The following is a 23,538-nucleotide window of genomic DNA, read 5'->3' as shown; positions in this document are numbered from 1 at the left end:
GTAGATGCTGAGAGGATGTTTCCCCTTGTGGGAGAGACTAGAACTAGAGGCCACAGTTTAAAAATAAGGGGTCTCCCATTTAAGATGGAGATGACGAGAAATTTTTTCTCTGGATCGTGAGTCTGTGGAACTCCCTTCCCCAGAGAGCGGTGGAGGCAGGGTCATTGAATATTTTAAAGGCTGAGTTAGATAGATTCCTGATTAACAAGGGAGTCAAAGATTATAGTAGGTGGACAGGAAAGTAGGGTTGAGGTCACAATCAGATCAGCCATGATCTTATCAAATGGCAGAGTAGGCTCGAGGGGCCGAATGGCCTACTCCTGCTCTTAATTCATATGTTCGTATTCATTGAGTACATTTTCTGGGAACCTTTTTTCCAGATGATCACATAGTAGGGATACGAATGTCGGAATGGAATCTCCCTTGAAAGGTTCATCTCTTGTGCATGATGTAATTAGATTTTTCACTGTTGCACCAGAAGACTGTCTCGCTGAGATACTGTCCTCTGATCCTGCAGCTCTTGGCCCTCGTTAACTGTACAGCTTTGATTGTTGTTAAACAGCTCTTCTGAAAGCATTTGCACCGTTCTGCTGGCTCACACACAATATCATTCAATGCTGCTATGGTGATACGGTAAGTAGAGTCTGAGAGCTTCTTCAGGCAATGCTTGGCAACTGGATCATTGTTCTCTGTTTCTTCAAGCTCAAAGTATTGAAGAAGAACTTTGTAATTGTGCATCAAAGCACTAACAGCAAAATGTCTCGATAGCCACCTCACTTCATTTGGAGGTCGAAAGGACACAGCTTCACATTCTGTGACATTTGCAATTTCCTCAAATTGTCCTCTTCAAACTGAAGATCTGCAGACGACTGTATAAATGGTTCTCAGCAATGTCTCTATTTCCTTTATCATTGCTACTTTGTTCCAGGCATCAACTATTCCCAAATCTTCTCGATGGGCTGCACAGTATTGCTGTACTGAATGTGGAATGGACTGCTTAATCCGTGCGGCACCGCCATTGTTTTTTTTCCAGCATGACACAAGCACCATCTTAAGTGAACATCACCACTGTCATCATGTCCAGCTGATTTAGAGTGTGCAGGTCTTTGATAGTCGTCGTAATAGCCGGTGCATTGCTAGAAGTTAACAATTCCACCGAACACTGTCTTGTCCACTGCAGAAGCCGCTTCCCTGAACTTGAAATAAATTATGAGCATGTTTTCCGTGCTCTCATCAATAATTAGTGCATGATGTAAAGATTGGTGAATCTCCAACATAATTTCTGCATGGACGAGACTGTTGATTGATTCCAGAAATTTAACGGCATAGTTTTTGCTCGGCCATCTCGCTGGTACCTGGAGATATTTAGCCATGTGGCCGTGTATATGTTGCACAGAATGCATGGAGTTGTTCATTTGTGCTCCAAGCAGTACATTGTCTATGAGAATCTTTATTTCATCTGGCTTTGATTGCTGTCTCACTGTCAGGTCCATTCTATTCTCTGTTAGCAGCAGTTTCTGTTAACATTTTCTGCAACCTGAATCCCAGTGGGCGAGAATTTCTGTTTCTAAGAACAACTACAGTAGAATAATGTGATTTGCATGATAAATGCCTCTTATAGTCTAACTGCCATCCGTCTTCCCATTTCTTGCCAGTGGAGAAATCACCTGATATTTTTGCTCCAGTACATTTTTCAGATCAAGCCCACATCTGCACTATATTGGAATATCTCCCTCGGTTGTACAGGGATCTTGCTTCTTGATTCATGAGATTCCGCCTCTACAATTTCATCTAGCCGCTGTTCTTCAAATGGGAGACAGGATTTCTTCCTAGCACTGCTCCATTGTTGGCTGATGCTACTGCCTTCCACTTAACTATGGGTATGACGGTGTGTTGTTACAGTGACTCACAACTCCTGAGCTTTTCGTTGAATCCGCTTAATGACTGATTGCACACGATTTATTTCTGTTTGAATCAGAATTTTTAAGTTGAGTCAGAAATACAAAACAGCTGTCAAATCAGTAAGTGTGAATTTGGGGATAGGGAACAGTTTAATTAAAGCTCTCTTTCCCCTCCCCCAGCCCTCAGCAGGGTTTAAGAAAATTATTGCATTACAATTGTACATCTTGCAGATCTCATTAGTTTTGTCTGGCTCTATGTAAGGCAGGGAGCAGTTTGTTCACGCACACTGCGCTCCCTGCCTTACAAAAAGGCCCCGACCCGACTCAGCCCAGCCAGTGGCCCCGACCCGACTCAGCCCAGCCATAAAGACGCCGGGCCCCCTCCCTCCACATCTCGAATTGATTCTGCACAGTCTGGGGCGCACACAGAGCTGGATCCGAACTCGGGCAGCCGGACCCGGAGCCGCTGCCAAAGACCCACACCGTGAGGACGACCAGGGCCTGTGCCAATTACAAACTCCATGCGCTCCGCCGGATATGCAGATCCATCTCCTGGTCCAAGTTTGGTGCGCGGATGGAATGATGAAGCACACAACAGACTGCTGCGTGGCCACGCGCTTGGGCAGGGTAGAGGGAATGGTACTCCAGATGAGATCTTACCAGAGCCCTGTACAATTGCAGCAAGACTTTCTTCCTCGTACTCCAGCCCCCTTGCAATAAAGGCCAACATACCATTTGCCTGCCTAATTGCTCGCTGTACCTGCATGTTAACTTTCTGTGTTTCGTGTACAAGGAAACCCAAATCCCCCTGAACACCAACGTTTAACAATTACTATCTAAAAAATATTCTGTTTTTCTATTCTTCCTACCAAAGTGAATAACCTCACATTTCCCTTTGCAGACTCTTTGTGTCCTCCTCACAGCTTACTTTCCCACCAGCTTTGTATTGTCAGCAAACTTGGATACATTACACTCAGTCCCTTCATCTAAGTCATTAATATAGATTGTAAATAGCTGAGGCCCAAGCACTGATCCTTGCGTCACCCCACTAGTTACAGCCTGCCAACCTGAGAATGACCCGTTTATCCCTACTCTCTGTTTTCTGTCCATTAACCAATCCTCTATCCATGCTAATATATTACCCCATCCCATGAGCCCTTATCTTGTGTGGCACCTTATCGAATGCCTTTTGAAAATCCAATATACTACATCCGCTGGTTCTCCCTTTATCTACCCCGCTAGTTACATCCTCAAAAAACACTAATAGGGAAATCGTGCTTGACAAACCTTTCATAAAACCATGTTGACTCTGCCCAATCATTTTATGATTTTCCAAGTGCCCTGTTACTACGTCCTTAATAATGGATTCCAGCATTTTCCTGACTGCTGATGTCCGGCTAACTGGCCTATAGTTTCCAGTTTTCTCTCTCTCTCCTTTCTTGAATAACGGTTACATTTACTACCTTGCAATTCACTGGGACCATTCTAGAATCTAGGGAATTTTGGAAGATCACAACCAATGCATCCACTATCTCTGCAGCCACCTCTTTTAAAACTGTAGACCATCAGGTCCAGTGGATTTGTCAGCTTTTAGTCCCATTAATTTCTCCAGTACTTTTTCTTTACTAATCTTAATTACTTCAAGTTCCTCACTCTCGTTACACCCTTGGTTCCCCACCCGTACCCCAGGGAGAGTCGGCGTCTGTGGGACCCGTACCCCAGTCAGTTCCGAGCAGACCCTTTAACCGCGACCTTCGAGCAGGCTCGAAGGGCCGAATGGCCTACTGCTGCTCCTATTTTCTATGTTTCTCCTTCAGTTCCTGTTGTACTGTGAAGGCACGCGGTTTACAGAGAAGAAGCATCGTATCAGTATGGAGGTGGCTGAATCGAAGGGTTTACCGAAACTGAAACATCACTTGTTACCGAGGACAAAGGGTTTTACCACCACGGTGGAGTGTCTCAGGGGAACAGGTAAGATGGGCTGGACTCAGTTTGCCTGCACTGATGTGATTTGTAATGCCACAGCATGAGATTGTTGCTTGAGTTGGTGAGCTTGCGTGTTGCTGCACTCTCGTGGTCACTGGTGATTAGGCTCCAGAGTGTTCCAGCCCAATCTCCTGTCACACTGTAACTTCCTGCTCCCATCTCCACTACTACTGTCCCTCCTAACTCAGTGACGTCAGCACACTTGGATATAGAAATCTGTATTCCTTCATCCAAGTCATTAATAAATATGATGAAAAACTGAGGCCCCAGAAAAGATCCCTGGGATACACCGCTTGTCACATCCCACCTGTCGGAAAACGTTCTCTTTATCCCCACTCTGATTCCCATCCCTCAACCAATTTGCAACCCAGGTCAAAAGGCTACCTAAGTGTTTAAAGTAACTGGTAGAAGGATTAGAGGGGAGCTGAGGAGAAATTTTTTCACCGAAGGTGGTGGGGGTCTGGAACTCACTGCCTCAAATGGTGGTAGAGGCAGAAACCCCCAACTCATTCAAAAAGTACTTGGATGTGCACCTGAAGTGCTGTAACCTACAGGGCTACAAACCAAATGCTGGAAAGTGGGATTAGGCTGGATAGCTCTTTTTCAGCCGGCACGGTCACGATGGGCCGAATGTCCTCCTTCTGCGCCGTAACTTTCTATGATTCCATGAAGTGGAGAGACGGGGCCATTAACTCCCTCCATGGGCAGGTGAGAGATACTTGTTCCAGTTTAAAGTTGAATTGGATTTTTGTGACTTGGCCTTTGGAACTGACTTGGATAGTTTATCGGCACTGCAACGGTCTGGGGTTAGATTACATTCGAGGTATTTGGGCCCCTGAAAAATGCCTTGGCTGCCGACTCTCACTGTTTCGGGGCTGGGGGGGGGGGGGGCTCGCTCCATTGCTAACGGTCAACGTGCAGATATTTCTCTCATTCCTTAGCATTCTGGTGCATTTCGTATCGAACAACGTCAATGGCATGTTTATTGACGCCCAAAGACTCTGGGAGCCTAAGACAGCCGATGTGCCTCCATCTCCCACCAACCCCTTCACCCCAGTAACCCATTTCCTCAGATGGGCTGCTCTGCTGTCCGCACTACTGAGGGGGGCCGTTGGATCCCGTATGACCCTTGCTCTGCCAGCCAGCTCTGCGGGTCCCCCAGCACACCTGCTGCTCCATGAAAGCCCATCATCAACGTCCCTGCTTTCTGTTTCAGTTGCTGCTGTGTACGATGTGACGTTAAACTTCCGAGACAACAAGAACCCAACGCTGCTGGGTATACTGTACGGCAAGCGGTATCATGCAGACATGTGTATCAGGTGAGGAACAGACGGCCGCTGACTACACAAACATTTCAGCCAGCTATCGATACCCAATCCTCAGCATCTCTGCCGTTTCCCTACAATGGTACCAAGGATCAGGGGCTTCAGTTATGTGGAGAGACTGGAGAAGCTGGGATTGTTCTTATTGGGGGGCGGACGCAAGGCGAGGGGCCGGTGGTGGGCGAGGGGGGAAGGGGAGGGGGGAGGGGAGAGAGAGGGGGTGTGCGGGTAGGGGGGGGGCGCGCACGGGGGGGGAGAGAGGGGGAGAGGAGGTGGTGGGAGAGAGGGGGGGTGTGGATTGGGGGGGGGGGAAAGAGAGAGGAGGGGGGGTAGCAAGGTGGGGGAGTGGGAGAAGGGGGCGCGTGGGAGGAAGGAGGGGCGGGAGGCGAGTGGGTGCGCGCGGAGGGAGATGATCATGTGTACCACTTTTCCAATGCCCATTTAATGCCTTCACTCATTCGGGCTGGCTGTCAGAGCAAGGTTCCAGGCATCTATCAGTCAGATATTGTGTTTTGGTTGACAGGAGGTTTCCTCTAGAAGATATTCCTGAAGATGAGAGAGAATGTGCTGCGTGGCTCCATAAACTGTACCAGGAAAAGGTAACTCGTTTACCTGCGGCTCGGTCTCCTGTTCCATGTGTATATCCAGATGAGATGAACGTAGCGCCTGGGAGAGGTGTCCGGGGCTTTCTTTAGATTCAAACTTTTCCACTCCACTCCTGAAAGGAAACGGACTCTCCCTGGGGTACGGGTTGGTGGGCGGGCTTCATTCTGTTTCCCTAAATTTGTAATGAATGAGCAGTACAATGGAGTGGGAATCGGGGTCTGTATGAATGGGGATAGTTATCTCTCTCTGCCACATTGCATGTTGAGTGTTGGCCCTGGGCCCAGTCCGAGGTTGCTGCGTGAGCTGTTGGTTTCGATGGTGCCGGTCTCAGTCCCATCTCCTGACTGGTGGAGAAGAGGCCCCGACACTGGGGCCCGGGTCCGGGAGAGGCCCCGACACTGGGGCCCGGGTCCGGGAGAGGCCCCGACACTGGGGCCCGGGTCCGGGAGAGGCCCCGACACTGGGGCCCGGGTCCGGGAGAGGCCCCGTCACTGGGGCCCGGGTCCGGGAGAGGCCCCGTCACTGGGGCCCGGGTCCGGGAGAGGCCCCGTCACTGGGGCCCGGGTCCGGGAGAGGCCCCGTCACTGGGGCCCGGGTCCGGGAGAGGCCCCGTCACTGGGGCCCGGGTCCGGGAGAGGCCCCGTCACTGGGGCCCGGGTCCGGGAGAGGCCCCGTCACTGGGGCCCGGGTCCGGGAGCGGCCCCGTCACTGGCCCCGACACTGGGGCCCGGGTCCGGGAGAGGCCCCGGTCCGGGAGAGGCCCTAATACGACACCAATCCCCTTGCGGTCACAGCCTCAGGCGCAAGAATCAGGCACAGACCCAGGATACTGACTGCTGTCAACCTCCGCAGGCGTTTTACAGAATCCCCTCTCGTATGTTCACCATCTGAAAATTTATACCCGGCAATCGGCACACGGAGCAGAATCTAGAAACAGTCTCCCCAGCTCCACACTATACCCCCCCGCGCCCCCCCCCCAAACTCAGCGCTTTCCCCCTGACCCTCCTGTGAATCAAACTGATGTGTTAATATCTCTAATTCTCAATCCCTTTTCTCGATGAAATGATCAGGTGTCAGTCAGCCTTTACGGGGAGGAGGGCTGAGCTAAAGCCCCTGCCACCTGCGACTGTCTGGGCATTGAGTTGATCTTTCACCTTTTGCCCCCCTCCCTGGTGGGTACATTCTGCCTCAGTTTTTCTTGGGGTTGCGATTTCCCCCCAGCCCATTACAAGCTGGCCCCAACATGTCAGGTATTGCAGTCTGACCCCAAGTGACACGTGGAGAGAGAGAGAGGGAGAGAAGAGCTAGCGAGACGGTAACAGGAAGATAACAGAGGGTTAAAGTGGTGGTTCGGAAAAGATCCTTTACCCAGCGGGCCGGTGAATGTTGCTCTGGCACTGGCTTCAGGGAGGGATGCAACCACCCTGGGGTTATCCCCCATCCACGAGTGACACAGGTCAGATACGAGTGCTGTGTGTGGGGGAACGTGAAATACAGACCAGCGTCCCCACACGGTGCAGGGCGGGAGTGGCATTGAGTGCTCGCCGAAGCCCGGCCCCGAACCACACCCCTCCCCTTGGCATTGAAGAGGAATGTGTTTGTGTTTGGGTAGGACGCACTCCAGGAGCAGTACGCCAAGGACGGCACGTTCCCCGGTCAGCGGATCCAGCCTCGCCGGCGACCGTGGGCCCTCCTCAACTGGCTCTTCTGGGTCATCGTGCTCCTGACTCCGCTCTTCAGCTTCATGTTCGGAGTGTTTGCCAGCGGTTCCCCAGTCCTCATCTGTACATTCCTGCTGTTCGTCGGAGCAGGTAACGTTTCAACTCCTCGCGTCTTCACCGCACTCCCGTCACTGTTACTGAGACCAAGAGGTCTCCAGTGATAACAGCCCACGGCACATCAGAGGGAACCTGCCTTATAACGCCCCCCTCGTTCTTGTCACTATAGCAGGTAACAGTGTGATATACTAACGGGGGGCCGTTATACGGGGTAACACAGTGTGATATACTAATGGGGGGGTTATACCAGGTAACACAGTGTGATATACTAACGGGGGGTGTTATACGGGGTAACACAGTGTGATATACTAACGGGAGGGCGTTATACGGGGTAACACAGTGTGATATACTAATGGGGGGGTTATACCAGGTAACACAGTGTGATATACTAACGGGGGGTGTTATACAGGGTAACACAGTGTAATATACTAACGGGGGGCGTTATACAGGGTAACACAGTGTGATATACTAACGGGGGGCGTTATACGGGGTAACACAGTGTGATATACTAACGGGGGCGTTATACAGGGTAACACAGTGTGATATACTAACGGGGGGCGTTATACAGGGTAACACAGTGTGATATACTAACGGGGGGCGTTATACGGGGTAACACAGTGTGATATACTAACGGGAGGGGTTATACCGGGTAACACAGTGTGATATACTAACGGGAGGGGTTATACAGGGTAACACAGTGTGATATACTAACGGGGGGCGTTATACGGGGTAACACAGTGTGATATACTAACGGGAGGGGTTATACTGGGTAACACAGTGTGATATACTAACGGGAGGGGTTATACAGGGTAACACAGTGTGATATACTAACGGGAGGGGTTATACAGGGTAACACAGTGTGATATACTAACGGGGGGGGTTATACCGGGTAACACAGTGTGATATACTAACGGGGGGCGTTATACGGGGTAACACAGTGTGATATACTAACGGGGGGCGTTATACGGGGTAACACAGTGTGATATACTAACGGGGGGGGGTTATACGGGGTAACACAGTGTGATATACTAACGGGAGGGGTTATACGGGGTAACACAGTGTGATATACTAACGGGAGGGGTTATACGGGGTAACACAGTGTGATATACTAACGGGAGGGGTTATACGGGGTAACACAGTGTGATATACTAACGGGGGGCGTTATACGGGGTAACACAGTGTGATATACTAACGGGGGGGGTTATACCGGGTAACACAGTGTGATATACTAACGGGGGGCGTTATACGGGGTAACACAGTGTGATATACTAACGGGGGGCGTTATACGGGGTAACACAGTGTGATATACTAACGGGGGGCGTTATACGGGGTAACACAGTGTGATATACTAACGGGGGGCGTTATACGGGGTAACACAGTGTGATATACTAACGGGGGGCGTTATACGGGGTAACACAGTGTGATATACTAACGGGGGGCGTTATACGGGGTAACACAGTGTGATATACTAACGGGGGGCGTTATACGGGGTAACACAGTGTGATATACTAACGGGGGGCGTTATACGGGGTAACACAGTGTGATATACTAACGGGGGGCGTTATACGGGGTAACACAGTGTGATATACTAACGGGGGGCGTTATACCGGGTAACACAGTGTGATATACTAACGGGGGGCGTTATACCGGGTAACACAGTGTGATATACTAACGGGAGGGGTTATACGGGGTAACACAGTGTGATATACTAACGGAGGGGTTATACGGGGTAACACAGTGTGATATACTAACGGGGGGCGTTATACGGGGTAACACAGTGTGATATACTAACGGGAGGGGTTATACCGGGGTAACACAGTGTGATATACTAACGGGAGGGGTTATACCGGGTAACACAGTGTGATATACTAACGGGGGGCGTTATACGGGGTAACACAGTGTGATATACTAACGGGGGGCGTTATACGGGGTAACACAGTGTGATATACTAACGGGGGGCGTTATACGGGGTAACACAGTGTGATATACTAACGGGGGGCGTTATACCGGGTAACACAGTGTGATATACTAACGGGGGGCGTTATACGGGGTAACACAGTGTGATATACTAACGGGTGGCGTTATACGGGGTAACACAGTGTGATATACTAACGGGGGGTGTTATACCGGGTAACACAGTGTGATATACTAACGGGGGGCGTTATACGGGGTAACACAGTGTGATATACTAACGGGGGGCGTTATACGGGGTAACACAGTGTGATATACTAACGGGGGGCGTTATACGGGGTAACACAGTGTGATATACTAACGGGGGCGTTATACGGGGTAACACAGTGTGATATACTAACGGGGGGCGTTATACGGGGTAACACAGTGTGATATACTAACGGGGGGCGTTATACCGGGGTAACACAGTGTGATATACTAACGGGAGGGGTTATACGGGGTAACACAGTGTGATATACTAACGGGAGGGGTTATACGGGTAACACAGTGTGATATACTAACGGGGGGCGTTATACGGGGTAACACAGTGTGATATACTAACGGGGGGCGTTATACGGGGTAACACAGTGTGATATACTAACGGGAGGGGTTATACGGGGTAACACAGTGTGATATACTAACGGGGGGCGTTATACGGGTAACACAGTGTGATATACTAACGGGGGGCGTTATACGGGGTAACACAGTGTGATATACTAACGGGGGGCGTTATACCGGGTAACACAGTGTGATATACTAACGGGGGGCGTTATACGGGGTAACACAGTGTGATATACTAACGGGGGGCGTTATACGGGGTAACACAGTGTGATATACTAACGGGAGGGCGTTATACGGGGTAACACAGTGTGATATACTAACGGGGGTACGGACAGGTGATTACGGGGGTTATATGGGGTAACACAGTGTGATATACTAACGGGGGGCGTTATACGGGGTAACACAGTGTGATATACTAACGGGAGGGGTTATACGGGGTAACACAGTGTGATATACTAACGGGAGGGGTTATACGGGGTAACACAGTGTGATATACTAACGGGGGGCGTTATACGGGGTAACACGTGTGATATACTAACGGGAGGGGTTATACGGGGTAACACAGTGTGATATACTAACGGGAGGGGTTATACAGGGGTAACACAGTGTGATATACTAACGGGGGGCGTTATACAGGGTAACACAGTGTGATATACTAACGGGGGGCGTTATACAGGGTAACACAGTGTGATATACTAACGGGAGGGGTTATACGGGGTAACACAGTGTGATATACTAACGGGGGGCGTTATACGGGGTAACACAGTGTGATATACTAACGGGGGGCGTTATACGGGGTAACACAGTGTGATATACTAACGGGGGGCGTTATACGGGGTAACACAGTGTGATATACTAACGGGGGGCGTTATACGGGGTAACACAGTGTGATATACTAACGGGGGGCGTTATACCGGGTAACACAGTGTGATATACTAACGGGGGGCGTTATACGGGGTAACACAGTGTGATATACTAACGGGGGGCGTTATACCGGGGTAACACAGTGTGATATACTAACGGGGGGCGTTATACGGGGTAACACAGTGTGATATACTAACGGGGGGCGTTATACGGGGTAACACAGTGTGATATACTAACGGGGGCGTTATACGGGGTAACACAGTGTGATATACTAACGGGGGGCGTTATACGGGGTAACACAGTGTGATATACTAACGGGGGGCGTTATACCGGGGTAACACAGTGTGATATACTAACGGGGGGCGTTATACGGGGTAACACAGTGTGATATACTAACGGGGGGCGTTATACGGGGTAACACAGTGTGATATACTAACGGGAGGGGTTATACGGGGTAACACAGTGTGATATACTAACGGGGGGCGTTATACGGGGTAACACAGTGTGATATACTAACGGGGGGCGTTATACGGGGTAACACAGTGTGATATACTAACGGGGGGCGTTATACGGGGTAACACAGTGTGATATACTAACGGGGGGCGTTATACGGGGTAACACAGTGTGATATACTAACGGGGGGCGTTATACGGGGTAACACAGTGTGATATACTAACGGGGGGCGTTATACGGGGTAACACAGTGTGATATACTAACGGGGGGCGTTATACGGGGTAACACAGTGTGATATACTAACGGGGGGGCGTTATACGGGGTAACACAGTGTGATATACTAACGGGGGGCGTTATACCGGGGTAACACAGTGTGATATACTAACGGGAGGGGTTATACGGGGTAACACAGTGTGATATACTAACGGGAGGGGTTATACGGGGTAACACAGTGTGATATACTAACGGGAGGGGTTATACGGGGTAACACAGTGTGATATACTAACGGGGGGCGTTATACGGGGTAACACAGTGTGATATACTAACGGGGGGCGTTATACGGGGTAACACAGTGTGATATACTAACGGGGGGCGTTATACGGGGTAACACAGTGTGATATACTAACGGGAGGGGTTATACGGGGTAACACAGTGTGATATACTAACGGGAGGGGTTATACGGGGTAACACAGTGTGATATACTAACGGGGGGCGTTATACGGGGTAACACAGTGTGATATACTAACGGGAGGGGTTATACGGGTAACACAGTGTGATATACTAACGGGGGGCGTTATACAGGGGTAACACAGTGTGATATACTAACGGGGGGCGTTATACCGGGTAACACAGTGTGATATACTAACGGGGGGCGTTATACGGGGTAACACAGTGTGATATACTAACGGGGGGCGTTATACAGGGTAACACAGTGTGATATACTAACGGGGGGCGTTATACCAGGTAACACAGTGTGATATACTAACGGGGGGCGTTATACGGGGTAACACAGTGTGATATACTAACGGGAGGGGTTATACGGGGTAACACAGTGTGATATACTAACGGGGGTCGTTATACGGGGTAACACAGTGTGATATACTAACGGGGGGCGTTATACGGGGTAACACAGTGTGATATACTAACGGGGGGCGTTATACGGGGTAACACAGTGTGATATACTAACGGGGGGCGTTATACGGGGTAACACAGTGTGATATACTAACGGGGGGCGTTATACCGGGTAACACAGTGTGATATACTAACGGGAGGGGTTATACGGGGTAACACAGTGTGATATACTAACGGGAGGGGTTATACGGGGTAACACAGTGTGATATACTAACGGGAGGGGTTATACGGGGTAACACAGTGTGATATACTAACGGGGGGCGTTATACGGGGTAACACAGTGTGATATACTAACGGGGGGCGTTATACGGGGTAACACAGTGTGATATACTAACGGGGGGCGTTATACGGGGTAACACAGTGTGATATACTAACGGGAGGGGTTATACGGGGTAACACAGTGTGATATACTAACGGGAGGGGTTATACGGGGTAACACAGTGTGATATACTAACGGGGGGCGTTATACGGGGTAACACAGTGTGATATACTAACGGGAGGGGTTATACGGGGTAACACAGTGTGATATACTAACGGGGGGCGTTATACAGGGTAACACAGTGTGATATACTAACGGGGGGCGTTATACCGGGTAACACAGTGTGATATACTAACGGGGGGCGTTATACGGGGTAACACAGTGTGATATACTAACGGGGGGCGTTATACAGGGTAACACAGTGTGATATACTAACGGGGGGCGTTATACCGGGTAACACAGTGTGATATACTAACGGGGGGCGTTATACGGGGTAACACAGTGTGATATACTAACGGGAGGGGTTATACGGGGTAACACAGTGTGATATACTAACGGGGGGCGTTATACGGGGTAACACAGTGTGATATACTAACGGGGGGCGTTATACGGGGTAACACAGTGTGATATACTAACGGGGGGCGTTATACGGGGTAACACAGTGTGATATACTAACGGGGGGCGTTATACGGGGTAACACAGTGTGATATACTAACGGGGGGCGTTATACCGGGTAACACAGTGTGATATACTAACGGGGGGCGTTATACGGGGTAACACAGTGTGATATACTAACGGGGGGCGTTATACCGGGTAACACAGTGTGATATACTAACGGGGGGCGTTATACGGGGTAACACAGTGTGATATACTAACGGGAGGGGTTATACGGGGTAACACAGTGTGATATACTAACGGGGGGCGTTATACCGGGTAACACAGTGTGATATACTAACGGGGGGCGTTATACGGGGTAACACAGTGTGATATACTAACGGGGGGCGTTATACCGGGTAACACAGTGTGATATACTAACGGGGGGCGTTATACGGGGTAACACAGTGTGATATACTAACGGGGGGCGTTATACGGGGTAACACAGTGTGATATACTAACGGGGGGCGTTATACCGGGTAACACAGTGTGATATACTAACGGGGGGCGTTATACCGGGTAACACAGTGTGATATACTAACGGGGGGCGTTATACGGGGTAACACAGTGTGATATACTAACGGGGGGCGTTATACGGGGTAACACAGTGTGATATACTAACGGGGGGCGTTATACCGGGTAACACAGTGTGATATACTAACGGGGGGCGTTATACGGGGTAACACAGTGTGATATACTAACGGGGGGTGTTATACCGGGTAACACAGTGTGATATACTAACGGGGGGCGTTATACGGGGTAACACAGTGTGATATACTAACGGGAGGGGTTATACGGGGTAACACAGTGTGATATACTAACGGGGGGCGTTATACGGGGTAACACAGTGTGATATACTAACGGGAGGGGTTATACGGGGTAACACAGTGTGATATACTAACGGGGGGCGTTATACGGGGTAACACAGTGTGATATACTAACGGGGGGCGTTATACGGGGTAACACAGTGTGATATACTAACGGGGGGCGTTATACGGGGTAACACAGTGTGATATACTAACGGGGGGCGTTATACCGGGTAACACAGTGTGATATACTAACGGGGGGCGTTATACGGGGTAACACAGTGTGATATACTAACGGGGGGCGTTATACGGGGTAACACAGTGTGATATACTAACGGGGGGACATTACACTGGGTCGGGATCTGAGATTAATGCTGAGCTGATTCAGACTGGGCGGGTTAACCTCTGGTTCATACACTGGATTCTGACCTTAAAAACTAACCACCTGTCATCGAGACCTGAATTTATTTTTAAAGGTGTTTATAATGTTGTATTAGAGAGTTTTTCAGCACTATCCAGTGATAAATCTCTCTCTCATCTCTCCTCCCCCACCCCCCCCCACTTCACTCATCTCTCCTCCCTCCCCCCCATTCACTCATCTCTCCTCCCTCCCTCCCCCCCCATTCACTCATCTCTCCTCCCTCCCCCCCCCCATTCACTCATCTCTCCTCCCTCCCTCCCCCCCCATTCACTCATCTCTCCTCCCTCCCTCCCCCCCCATTCACTCATCTCTCCTCCCTCCCTCCCCCCCATTCACTCATCTCTCCTCCCTCCCCCCCCCATTCACTCATCTCTCCTCCCTCCCCCCCCCCCCCATTCACTCATCTCTCCTCCCTCCCCCCCCCATTCACTCATCTCTCCTCCCTCCCCCCCATTCACTCATCTCTCCTCCCTCCCCCCCATTCACTCATCTCTCCTCCCTCCCCCCCCCATTCACTCATCTCTCCTCCCTCCCCCCCATTCACTCATCTCTCCTCCCTCCCTCCCCCCCCATTCACTCATCTCTCCTCCCTCCCCCCCCCCATTCACTCATCTCTCCTCCCTCCCTCCCCCCCCATTCACTCATCTCTCCTCCCTCCCCCCCCCATTCACTCATCTCTCCTCCCTCCCCCCCCCATTCACTCATCTCTCCTCCCTCCCTCCCCCCCCATTCACTCATCTCTCCTCCCTCCCCCCCCCCATTCACTCATCTCTCCTCCCTCCCTCCCCCCCATTCACTCATCTCTCCTCCCTCCCTCCCCCCCCATTCACTCATCTCTCCTCCCTCCCCCCCCCCCATTCACTCATCTCTCCTCCCTCCCCCCCCCATTCACTCATCTCTCCTCCCTCCCCCCCATTCACTCATCTCTCCTCCCTCCCCCCCCCATTCACTCATCTCTCCTCCCTCCCCCCCATTCACTCATCTCTCCTCCCTCCCTCCCCCCCCATTCACTCATCTCTCCTCCCTCCCTCCCCCCCCATTCACTCATCTCTCCTCCCTCCCCCCCATTCACTCATCTCTCCTCCCTCCCCCCCATTCACTCATCTCTCCTCCCTCCCTCCCCCCCCATTCACTCATCTCTCCTCCCTCCCCCCCCCCATTCACTCATCTCTCCTCCCTCCCCCCCCCCATTCACTCATCTCTCCTCCCTCCCTCCCCCCCCATTCACTCATCTCTCCTCCCTCCCCCCCCCATTCACTCATCTCTCCTCCCTCCCTCCCCCCCCATTCACTCATCTCTCCTCCCTCCCTCCCCCCCATTCACTCATCTCTCCTCCCTCCCTCCCCCCCCATTCACTCATCTCTCCTCCCTCCCCCCCCATTCACTCATCTCTCCTCCCTCCCCCCCCCCATTCACTCATCTCTCCTCCCTCCCTCCCCCCCCATTCACTCATCTCTCCTCCCTCCCCCCCCCATTCACTCATCTCTCCTCCCTCCCTCCCCCCCCCATTCACTCATCTCTCCTCCCTCCCCCCCCCCCATTCACTCATCTCTCCTCCCTCCCTCCCCCCCCATTCACTCATCTCTCCTCCCTCCCTCCCCCCCCATTCACTCATCTCTCCTCCCTCCCTCCCTCCCCCGCCCCCCCCATTCACCCTGTACCAATATAACTGTTTCCATTCCCTGTTTTCACAGCATCGTTCTGTGTTCGTCGGCTGATCGGAGTGACTGAGATTGGGAAAGGGTCTAGTTATGGAAACCAGGAATTTAAGAAGAGGATGTAGAAGTGTTAACGGAAAGGCTCCCAAGCTGCTGACCGGAAATAACTTCATAAATCTTTAGGAATGTCTTGCTATCCTCAACTGACAGCGCTAACAAGGCACCCGGGAAACGAGAAGTGGCCAATTCAGAATTCACTCACAAGTGGGCAGCTGTGCTGACCCCCTCCCCTCCCCATTGCCGCTCTGTCCCCGCCAGACTGAACCCCCCCCCCCCACCGCTCTGTTCACGGCGGACTGACCCCCCCCCCCCCCCCTCCCGCTGTGTCCTCGCCCGACTGAACCCTGGAATTATCCAAGGCACAGCATCGCGATTGAAATGCTCCAAGTTTTTTTTTATTGAACTTTACTTTGACTCTCCTCAGTAAGAACGGGCAGTTTCTGCCTCTGCCTCTCTCTCTGTACCTGCTTGTTTCTGGAGGGTGAGCTCACAGTCACCCTCTGGCCTTGGACACTCACCACTCCGTAACAAGGTTCCCTGATGCAGGAGGCATCAGAACTGAGGCTGTCCATTTTGATTTGTTTTATACTTCATTCTGACAGCTCCTGTTACCCGTCCATACCCCCATCCTTGCCCCCATCCTTGCAGTGCCATCGATTGTCGCTGACTCTCTCGCGATGGGGCTCCAAGGACGCGGAATGTGATGTGTTGGCTGCTTGTTGACTGAATTCAAAAATGAGGATGAGCTGACACGCACGAAAGAAACTGTCGATCTCCGCGAGTCAGTGAGAGGCGGTCACTCCACTTCAGGACCTTGATTTCCCCCCCCCCCCCCCCCTTTCCCGTCAGATCTCCCTCCCCTCGGGTCCCTTCTCTCCTCTTTCCCCCCCAGATTCCACCCTGGGGTCACTCGCAAGATCTGTGATGTTCATTTTTTTTTTCAAATCATGTAACTGGCATCTGTTTCTTTAAACTTTGAGGTGAGATTATGAAGGTAATTGGTTTTGACCTGAGATTGAGTGTGGAGCCTCCACCTCGGGGTCCCTGACACACAAACTTCCCTCCTCCCTCAATTTTGAAGGCTGACCCTGCCCAGCACTAGTTACATAGGAGCTGGGGTTGGCCCGATGTTTGGCGCTCACAATAACCAGGAATAGCTGTGTCATTTTATTTGTCTCTGAAAATCTCTGTGATGCATTTCAACACAGGCTGGGGTTGACAGTGAGACACAGTGCCTGAGACCCGCCCTACCCCTGACATCCCCAGCCTGGTGGTGGGGAGGGGGGGTTTCCCCATTACACTGTGTAACGGGGACCCCCTGACGTGAAGGGGTTCAGTGTTGCGCTGTGTAACAGGACCCCCTGATCTGGGATTTCAGTGTTGCTCTGCGTAACGGGACCCCCTGATTTGGGGTGGGTTCGGTGTTGCGCCGTGCAACGGGACCCCCTGATTTGGGGGGTTCGGTGTCGCGCCGTGCAGCGGGACCCCCTGATTTGGGGGGGTTCGGTGTCGCGCCGTGCAGCGGGACCCCCTGATTTGGGGGGGTTCGGTGTCGCGCCGTGCAACAGGACCCCCTGATTTGGGGGGTTCAGTGTTGCACTATGTCACAGGGCCCCCAGCCTGGGAAGCCCATAGCACTTGTGTAGAGCACTGAGAGTTGAGGGCTTCTGACCTTCTGTCTGGGCCCACAGACGGTGTGTTTGATTGTTTGTAACAGCGCTGGTTTGATGGGGTTTGAAGGAGAGTTCCTGCTCTTGTAGGCAGCACTGATTCAAACACCCTGAATTCTCCGCAGGTTTGTGTCTGAGCCCTGGCGGCAATCTAACTTTACACCACCCCTACTTACAGCATCTGAATAAATCAGTGCTCCTTAATGAAGTACACATTGTTCATACCTTGCCACAATTAACCCAGAGCTGTGACCAGGGGAACCTGTCTCTCTGATTCGGGAGCATTTCGGTTTCTGATTTGTGTATTTTCAATGTGAAAGTGGAGCTTCACAGCCGGGTTCAGATATGCCGGGAATGTGGGGAATGTTTAACTCGATGGCGCAGTGTTAAGTGTGAGTGAGAGCGAGTGGCTGATTGCAGTTTGATGTTAATTTTGAATCTTTTGAAAACTGAACGGCCTCTTTTGGAGCTTTGAGCATTCACAGGTTTTAATCCCACACTGATACCGTACAGTGCGATTATTAAATGTTACAAAGCGATGGGTTTGGATCACAATCGAGTTCTTACTTTTTGTTAATCTCTCTTAAAAGGATTGGATTGCTCCATCCCTTTTATATAACTGGGTATAACACAGGCCAGTGGCAGGAAGGGACTCTGTCTGTGTTTGTGTGGTGTGTGTTTGTAATGTCTGCGTCTGTGCGTGTGTCTGCGAGTGCATGTGTGTTTTCCCTGTAGGATATATTTTTAAACTCCAATCCCTACAGATTTCCAAGAATCATAGAATGATACAGCACAGAAGGTGGCTATTCGGCCCATCGTGCCTGTGCTAGCATGATTTGGAGCTCAGAACTTAAAATGAAGCATTTGAAAATGGATAAAACTATTTTAGAATGAGAATCGGGCATGAAGTGACCCATGTTTGTTTCTATCACTTTCACTCACCCAGAAAGGGGCAGAGGCGGGTGAGGGGTGTGATTCTGATATTTGCTGCTGATTTCTTTTTTTAAAAAATTGTTGCAATTCCCACCTCCCTCTTAAAATGTTGACTCAGTGACGGTTTCCCGTTCACTCGCCCATAACGGCTCCTCCCTCCCCAACCCGAGGATCGACTTCCCACATGGGGACCTGGCCCCTTTCCCCGAGAGCTTGTTCCCATCCCCCCCCCCCCCCCCCCCACAAGACCCTGCCACACTCACTGAACAGGCCGGGCTGCATGTACATTCCTGTGGGCTCAGCACGGACCGGGGGTCCTTGGGCTGTCGGCCTGGTATAAACTGGTCTGTTATGGAAAGCACCGAATAAAAGGGCAAAAAAAACCTGAAACTCAACTTACCACCTGCCCTGGGAGTGTTTGATGGGACAGTGTAGAGGGAGCTTTACTCTGTATCTAACCCGTGCTGTACCTGCCCTGGGAGTGTTTGATGGGACAGTGTAGAGGGAGCTTTACTCTGTATCTAACCCGTGCTGTACCTGCCCTGGGAGTGATTGATGGGACAGTGTCGAGGGAGCTTTACTCTGTATCTAACCCGTGCTGTACCTGCCCTGGGAGTGTTTGATGGGACAGTGTAGAGGGAGCTTTACTCTGTATCTAACCTGTGCTGTACCTGCCCTGGGAGTGTTTGATGGGACAGTGTAGAGGGAGCTTTACTCTGTATCTAACCCTTGCTGTACCTGCCCTGGGAGTGTTTGATGGGACAGTGTAGAGGGAGCTTTACTCTGTATCTAACCCGTGCTGTACCTGCCCTGGGAGTGTTTGATGGGACAGTGTAGAGGGAGCTTTACTCTGTATCTAACCTGTGCTGTACCTGCCCTGGGAGTGTTTGATGGGACAGTGTAGAGGGAGCTTTACTCTGTATCTAACCCGTGCTGTACCTGCCCCGGGAGTGTTTGATGGGACAGTGTAGAGGGAGCTTTACTCTGTATCTAACCCGTGCTGTACCTGCCCCGGGAGTGTTTGCTGGCTCGGGTGCCTGTAATGGTGAGAGATGTATTTCCACACTGTTACCCCTCACCTGGATGAGCAGAAAATATACTAAAAAAAACACATTTATCGTCATTGTTTTTATATGGTAGTTCATTTCAATAAGGAGTAACAGAAATATTATTAAACTCAGCCTGTGGGTAGATACATGCAGAAAGGCAGATCGCTGCCTCTGAGACCAGCCCCCCCGCCTTGCCCAGGGAGGTTCACCACATCCTGGGATTTTGGGGCACAACCACTCTATAAATGGTGGTGATCTGTTCCCATTATATCTGGGTTAAAGACCCCCCCTTCCCCCCCCAATGCAGGGGCAGCCTATGCCCATGGAGGGGGATGAAACGGGCTGGCCCCCATGGTTAGCTGCTCACCAGTTGTCCTGTCCTGCCCACCCATTGGGGTCTATCCCCTCCTCTCTCCCCCACTCGGGGAGGTCTCCCCCCTCATTCTCTCCCCTTTCCCTTCCTTTCTCCCCTCCCTCCCCTGTCAGGAGGAGGCCTCCCCTCACCCCCCCCATCCCCTCTTCCCCCTCTTCCAGTCAGGGGGTATCTTTCCTCTCCTCTTCTCCCCCCTTTCCCCTCTCTCAGTCGGGGGAGGTCTTCCCTCCTCCCTCTCTTCCTTTCTCTCTTCCTTCTCTCTTCTCCCCACCCTCCCTACTCTCTTCTCTCCACCCCCCCCCCTCCCAGTCAGGGGCAGGTCTCCGGCCGCACTGCTCCCTCTGAGGGTTTGTGTCTGTTCTCTGTCGGTGGGCTCTGTGTCATGCCATGAATAACGGTATCACGGCCTCGACACAGATCCCCCAGTAAGTATGTAGTCTTTTTGTAAGCTAACTTGTCAATACATGAGAGCCATGAAGTTTGTGTGTGTTTTGGGGTTTAGCACTGATGTCTCTGTGTACTCCACATGGTTATTTGTACAGGATGGGTCGCTCACAGTCCCCTGGCTATGGGTTATGGGTCTGAGAGTTTGTTTCTCACTGTTCTGCAATTTTACATACTAAATGTCTACAAGGACTTTCAGGGAATAAAAACTTTTAATTCGATGAATCGTGCACCGGTCTCACCGGCCAGTCGATCTTGCATTTCAGAATAAACAAATCCACAATTCCACTGAGTAGTTTGGTGCTGTCGCCGGGCAGATTTCACCACCTCGAAGGAGAGGAATGATGGGGTAATGGGGGTGGTTTGTAGAAATGATTGAACCCCATCGAATCCCACACTTTCTCAGCACCTCCTCCCCTTCCGACTAGTTCCAGGCTTCTTAAAACCCAATCACTACCTCCTGATTCACCTTCTCTCCTTTACCTTCACCAGGCTGGATTCACCCGAGAGGCAGGTGGGTTGGTCCCGATCCGGTTGTTGGTGATTGGGGTTTGTGTTGTGACAGACGTCACAGACTTTCTCCGAACCCCCAGTGTTACACACAAACCCCGAGAGTGGGAGTCGGTTGGGTACGTGCTCTCTGCCAAGAAATGGCAACAGGGGAGGTGGAATCGAAGTGATGAATATTCACTTCGCTTTGGAACACTTGATCCGGACTGACCTCTCCAGGCTAGGCCTGTGAGCAAAGGTCATTCTGGCCAGAGTTGCCTGAACTGCACCGTCAGGAACCGTACCCCAGAGAGAGTCAGCACAGTCAGGAACCGTACCCCAGAGAGAGTCAGCACCGTCAGGAACCGTACCCCAGAGAGAGTCAGCACCGTCAGGAACCATACCCCAGAGAGAGTCAGCACCGTCAGGAACCGTACCCCAGAGAGAGTCAGCACCGTCAGGAACCGTACCCCAGAGAGAGTCAGCACCGTCAGGAACCGTACCCCAGAGAGAGTCAGCACCTTCAGGAACCGTACCCCAGGGAGAGTCAGCACCGTCAGGAACTGTACCCCAGAGAGAGTCAGCACCGTCAGGAACTGTACCCCAGAGAGAGTCAGCACCGTCAGGAACCGTACCCCAGAGAGAGTCAGCACCTTCAGGAACTATCTAGGATTGCAACGGGATCTTGATAAATTGGGCCAGTGGGCCGATGAATGGCAGATGGAGTTTAATTTAGATAAATGTGAGGTGATGCATTTTGGTAGATCGAATCGGGCCAGGACCTACTCCGTTAATGGTAGGGCGTTGGGGAGAGTAAAAGAACAAAGACCTTATGTAGCAACCTACCATGCGGTACCTTTGAGAAGGTACCGCATGGTAGGTTGTTACATAAGGTTAAAGCTCACGGGATCCAAGGTGAGGTAGCCAATTGGATACAACATTGGCTTGACGACAGAAGACAGAGGGTGGTTGTAGAGGGTTGTTTTTCAAATTGGAGGCCTGTGACCAGCGGTGTGCCTCAGGGATTGGTGCTGGGTCCGCTGTTATTTGTTATTTATATTAATGATTTGGATGAGAATTTAGGAGGCATGGTTAGTAAGTTTGCAGATGACACCAAGATTGGTGGCATTGTGGACAGTGAAGAAGGTTATCTAGGATTGCAACGGGATCTTGATAAATTGGGCCAGTGGGCCGATGAATGGCAGATGGAGTTTCATTTAGATAAATGTGAGGTGATGCATTTTGGGAGATCGAATCGGGCCAGGACCTACTCCGTTAATGGGGAGAGTTATAGAACAAAGAGATCTAGGAGTACAGGTTCATAGTTCCTTGAAAGTGGAGTCACAGGTGGATAGGGTGGTGAAGAAGGCATTCAGCTTGCTTGGTTTCATTGGTCAGAACATTGAATACATGAGTTGGGATGTCTTGTTGAAGTTGTACAAGACATTAGTAAGGCCACACTTGGAATACTGTGTACAGTTCTGGTCACCCTATTATAGAAAGGATATTATTAAACTAGAAAGAGTGCAGAAAAGATTTACTAGGATGCTACTGGGACTTGATGGATTGACTTATAGGGAGAGGTTAGACAGACTGGGACTTTTTTCCCTGGAGAGTAGGAGGTTAAGGGGTGATCTTATAGAAGTCTATAAAATAATGAGGGGCATAGATAAGGTAGATAGTCAAAATCTTTTCCCAAAGCTGGGGGAGTCTATAACGAGGGGACATAGATTTAAGGTGAGAGGGGAGAGATACAAAAGGGTCCAGAGGGGCAATTTTTTCACTCAAAGGGTGGTGAGTGTCTGGAACGAGCTGCCAGAGGCAGTCGTAGAGGCGTGTACAATTTTGTCTTTTAAAAAGCATTTGGACAGTTACATGGGTAAGATGGGTATAGAGGGATATGGGCCAAGTGCAGGCAATTGGGACTAGCTTAGTGGTATAAACAGGGCGACAGGGACTTGTTGGGCCGAAGGGCCTGTTTCCATGTTGCAACTTCTATGATTCTATAACTGCACCCCAGATAGAGTCAGCACCATCAGGAACCGTACCCCAGTGAGAGTCAGCACCTTCAGGAACCGTACCCCAGTGAGAGTCAGCACCTTCAGGAACCGTACCCCAGTGAGAGTCAGCACCTTCAGGAACCGTTCCCCAGGGAGAGTCAGCACCTTCA

General features: G+C 51.0%; 1 protein-coding gene across 2 annotated transcripts in view; it reads left to right on the top strand.

Annotated features, from left to right (window-relative positions):
* Nucleotides 1-21,109, top strand: part of LOC137327515 (1-acyl-sn-glycerol-3-phosphate acyltransferase gamma-like) — a 56,249-nt gene extending 35,140 nt beyond the window's left edge. For both annotated transcript variants that reach the window (XM_067993410.1, XM_067993411.1), the window contains exons 5-9: nt 3,719-3,872; nt 5,104-5,206; nt 5,733-5,808; nt 7,428-7,626; nt 16,387-21,109. In XM_067993410.1, coding sequence (XP_067849511.1) covers nt 3,719-3,872; nt 5,104-5,206; nt 5,733-5,808; nt 7,428-7,626; nt 16,387-16,475 — 621 coding nt within the window. In that variant the 3' untranslated portion in view covers nt 16,476-21,109. The remainder of the gene's footprint in view (nt 1-3,718; nt 3,873-5,103; nt 5,207-5,732; nt 5,809-7,427; nt 7,627-16,386) is intronic.
* The last annotated feature ends 2,429 nt before the right edge of the window (nt 21,110-23,538 follow it).

This window comes from Heptranchias perlo, chromosome 11 (genome assembly GCF_035084215.1).
Source record: "Heptranchias perlo isolate sHepPer1 chromosome 11, sHepPer1.hap1, whole genome shotgun sequence".
Lineage (NCBI taxonomy): Eukaryota > Metazoa > Chordata > Chondrichthyes > Hexanchiformes > Hexanchidae > Heptranchias > Heptranchias perlo.
This window is presented reverse-complemented; position numbering and strand designations above follow the sequence as displayed.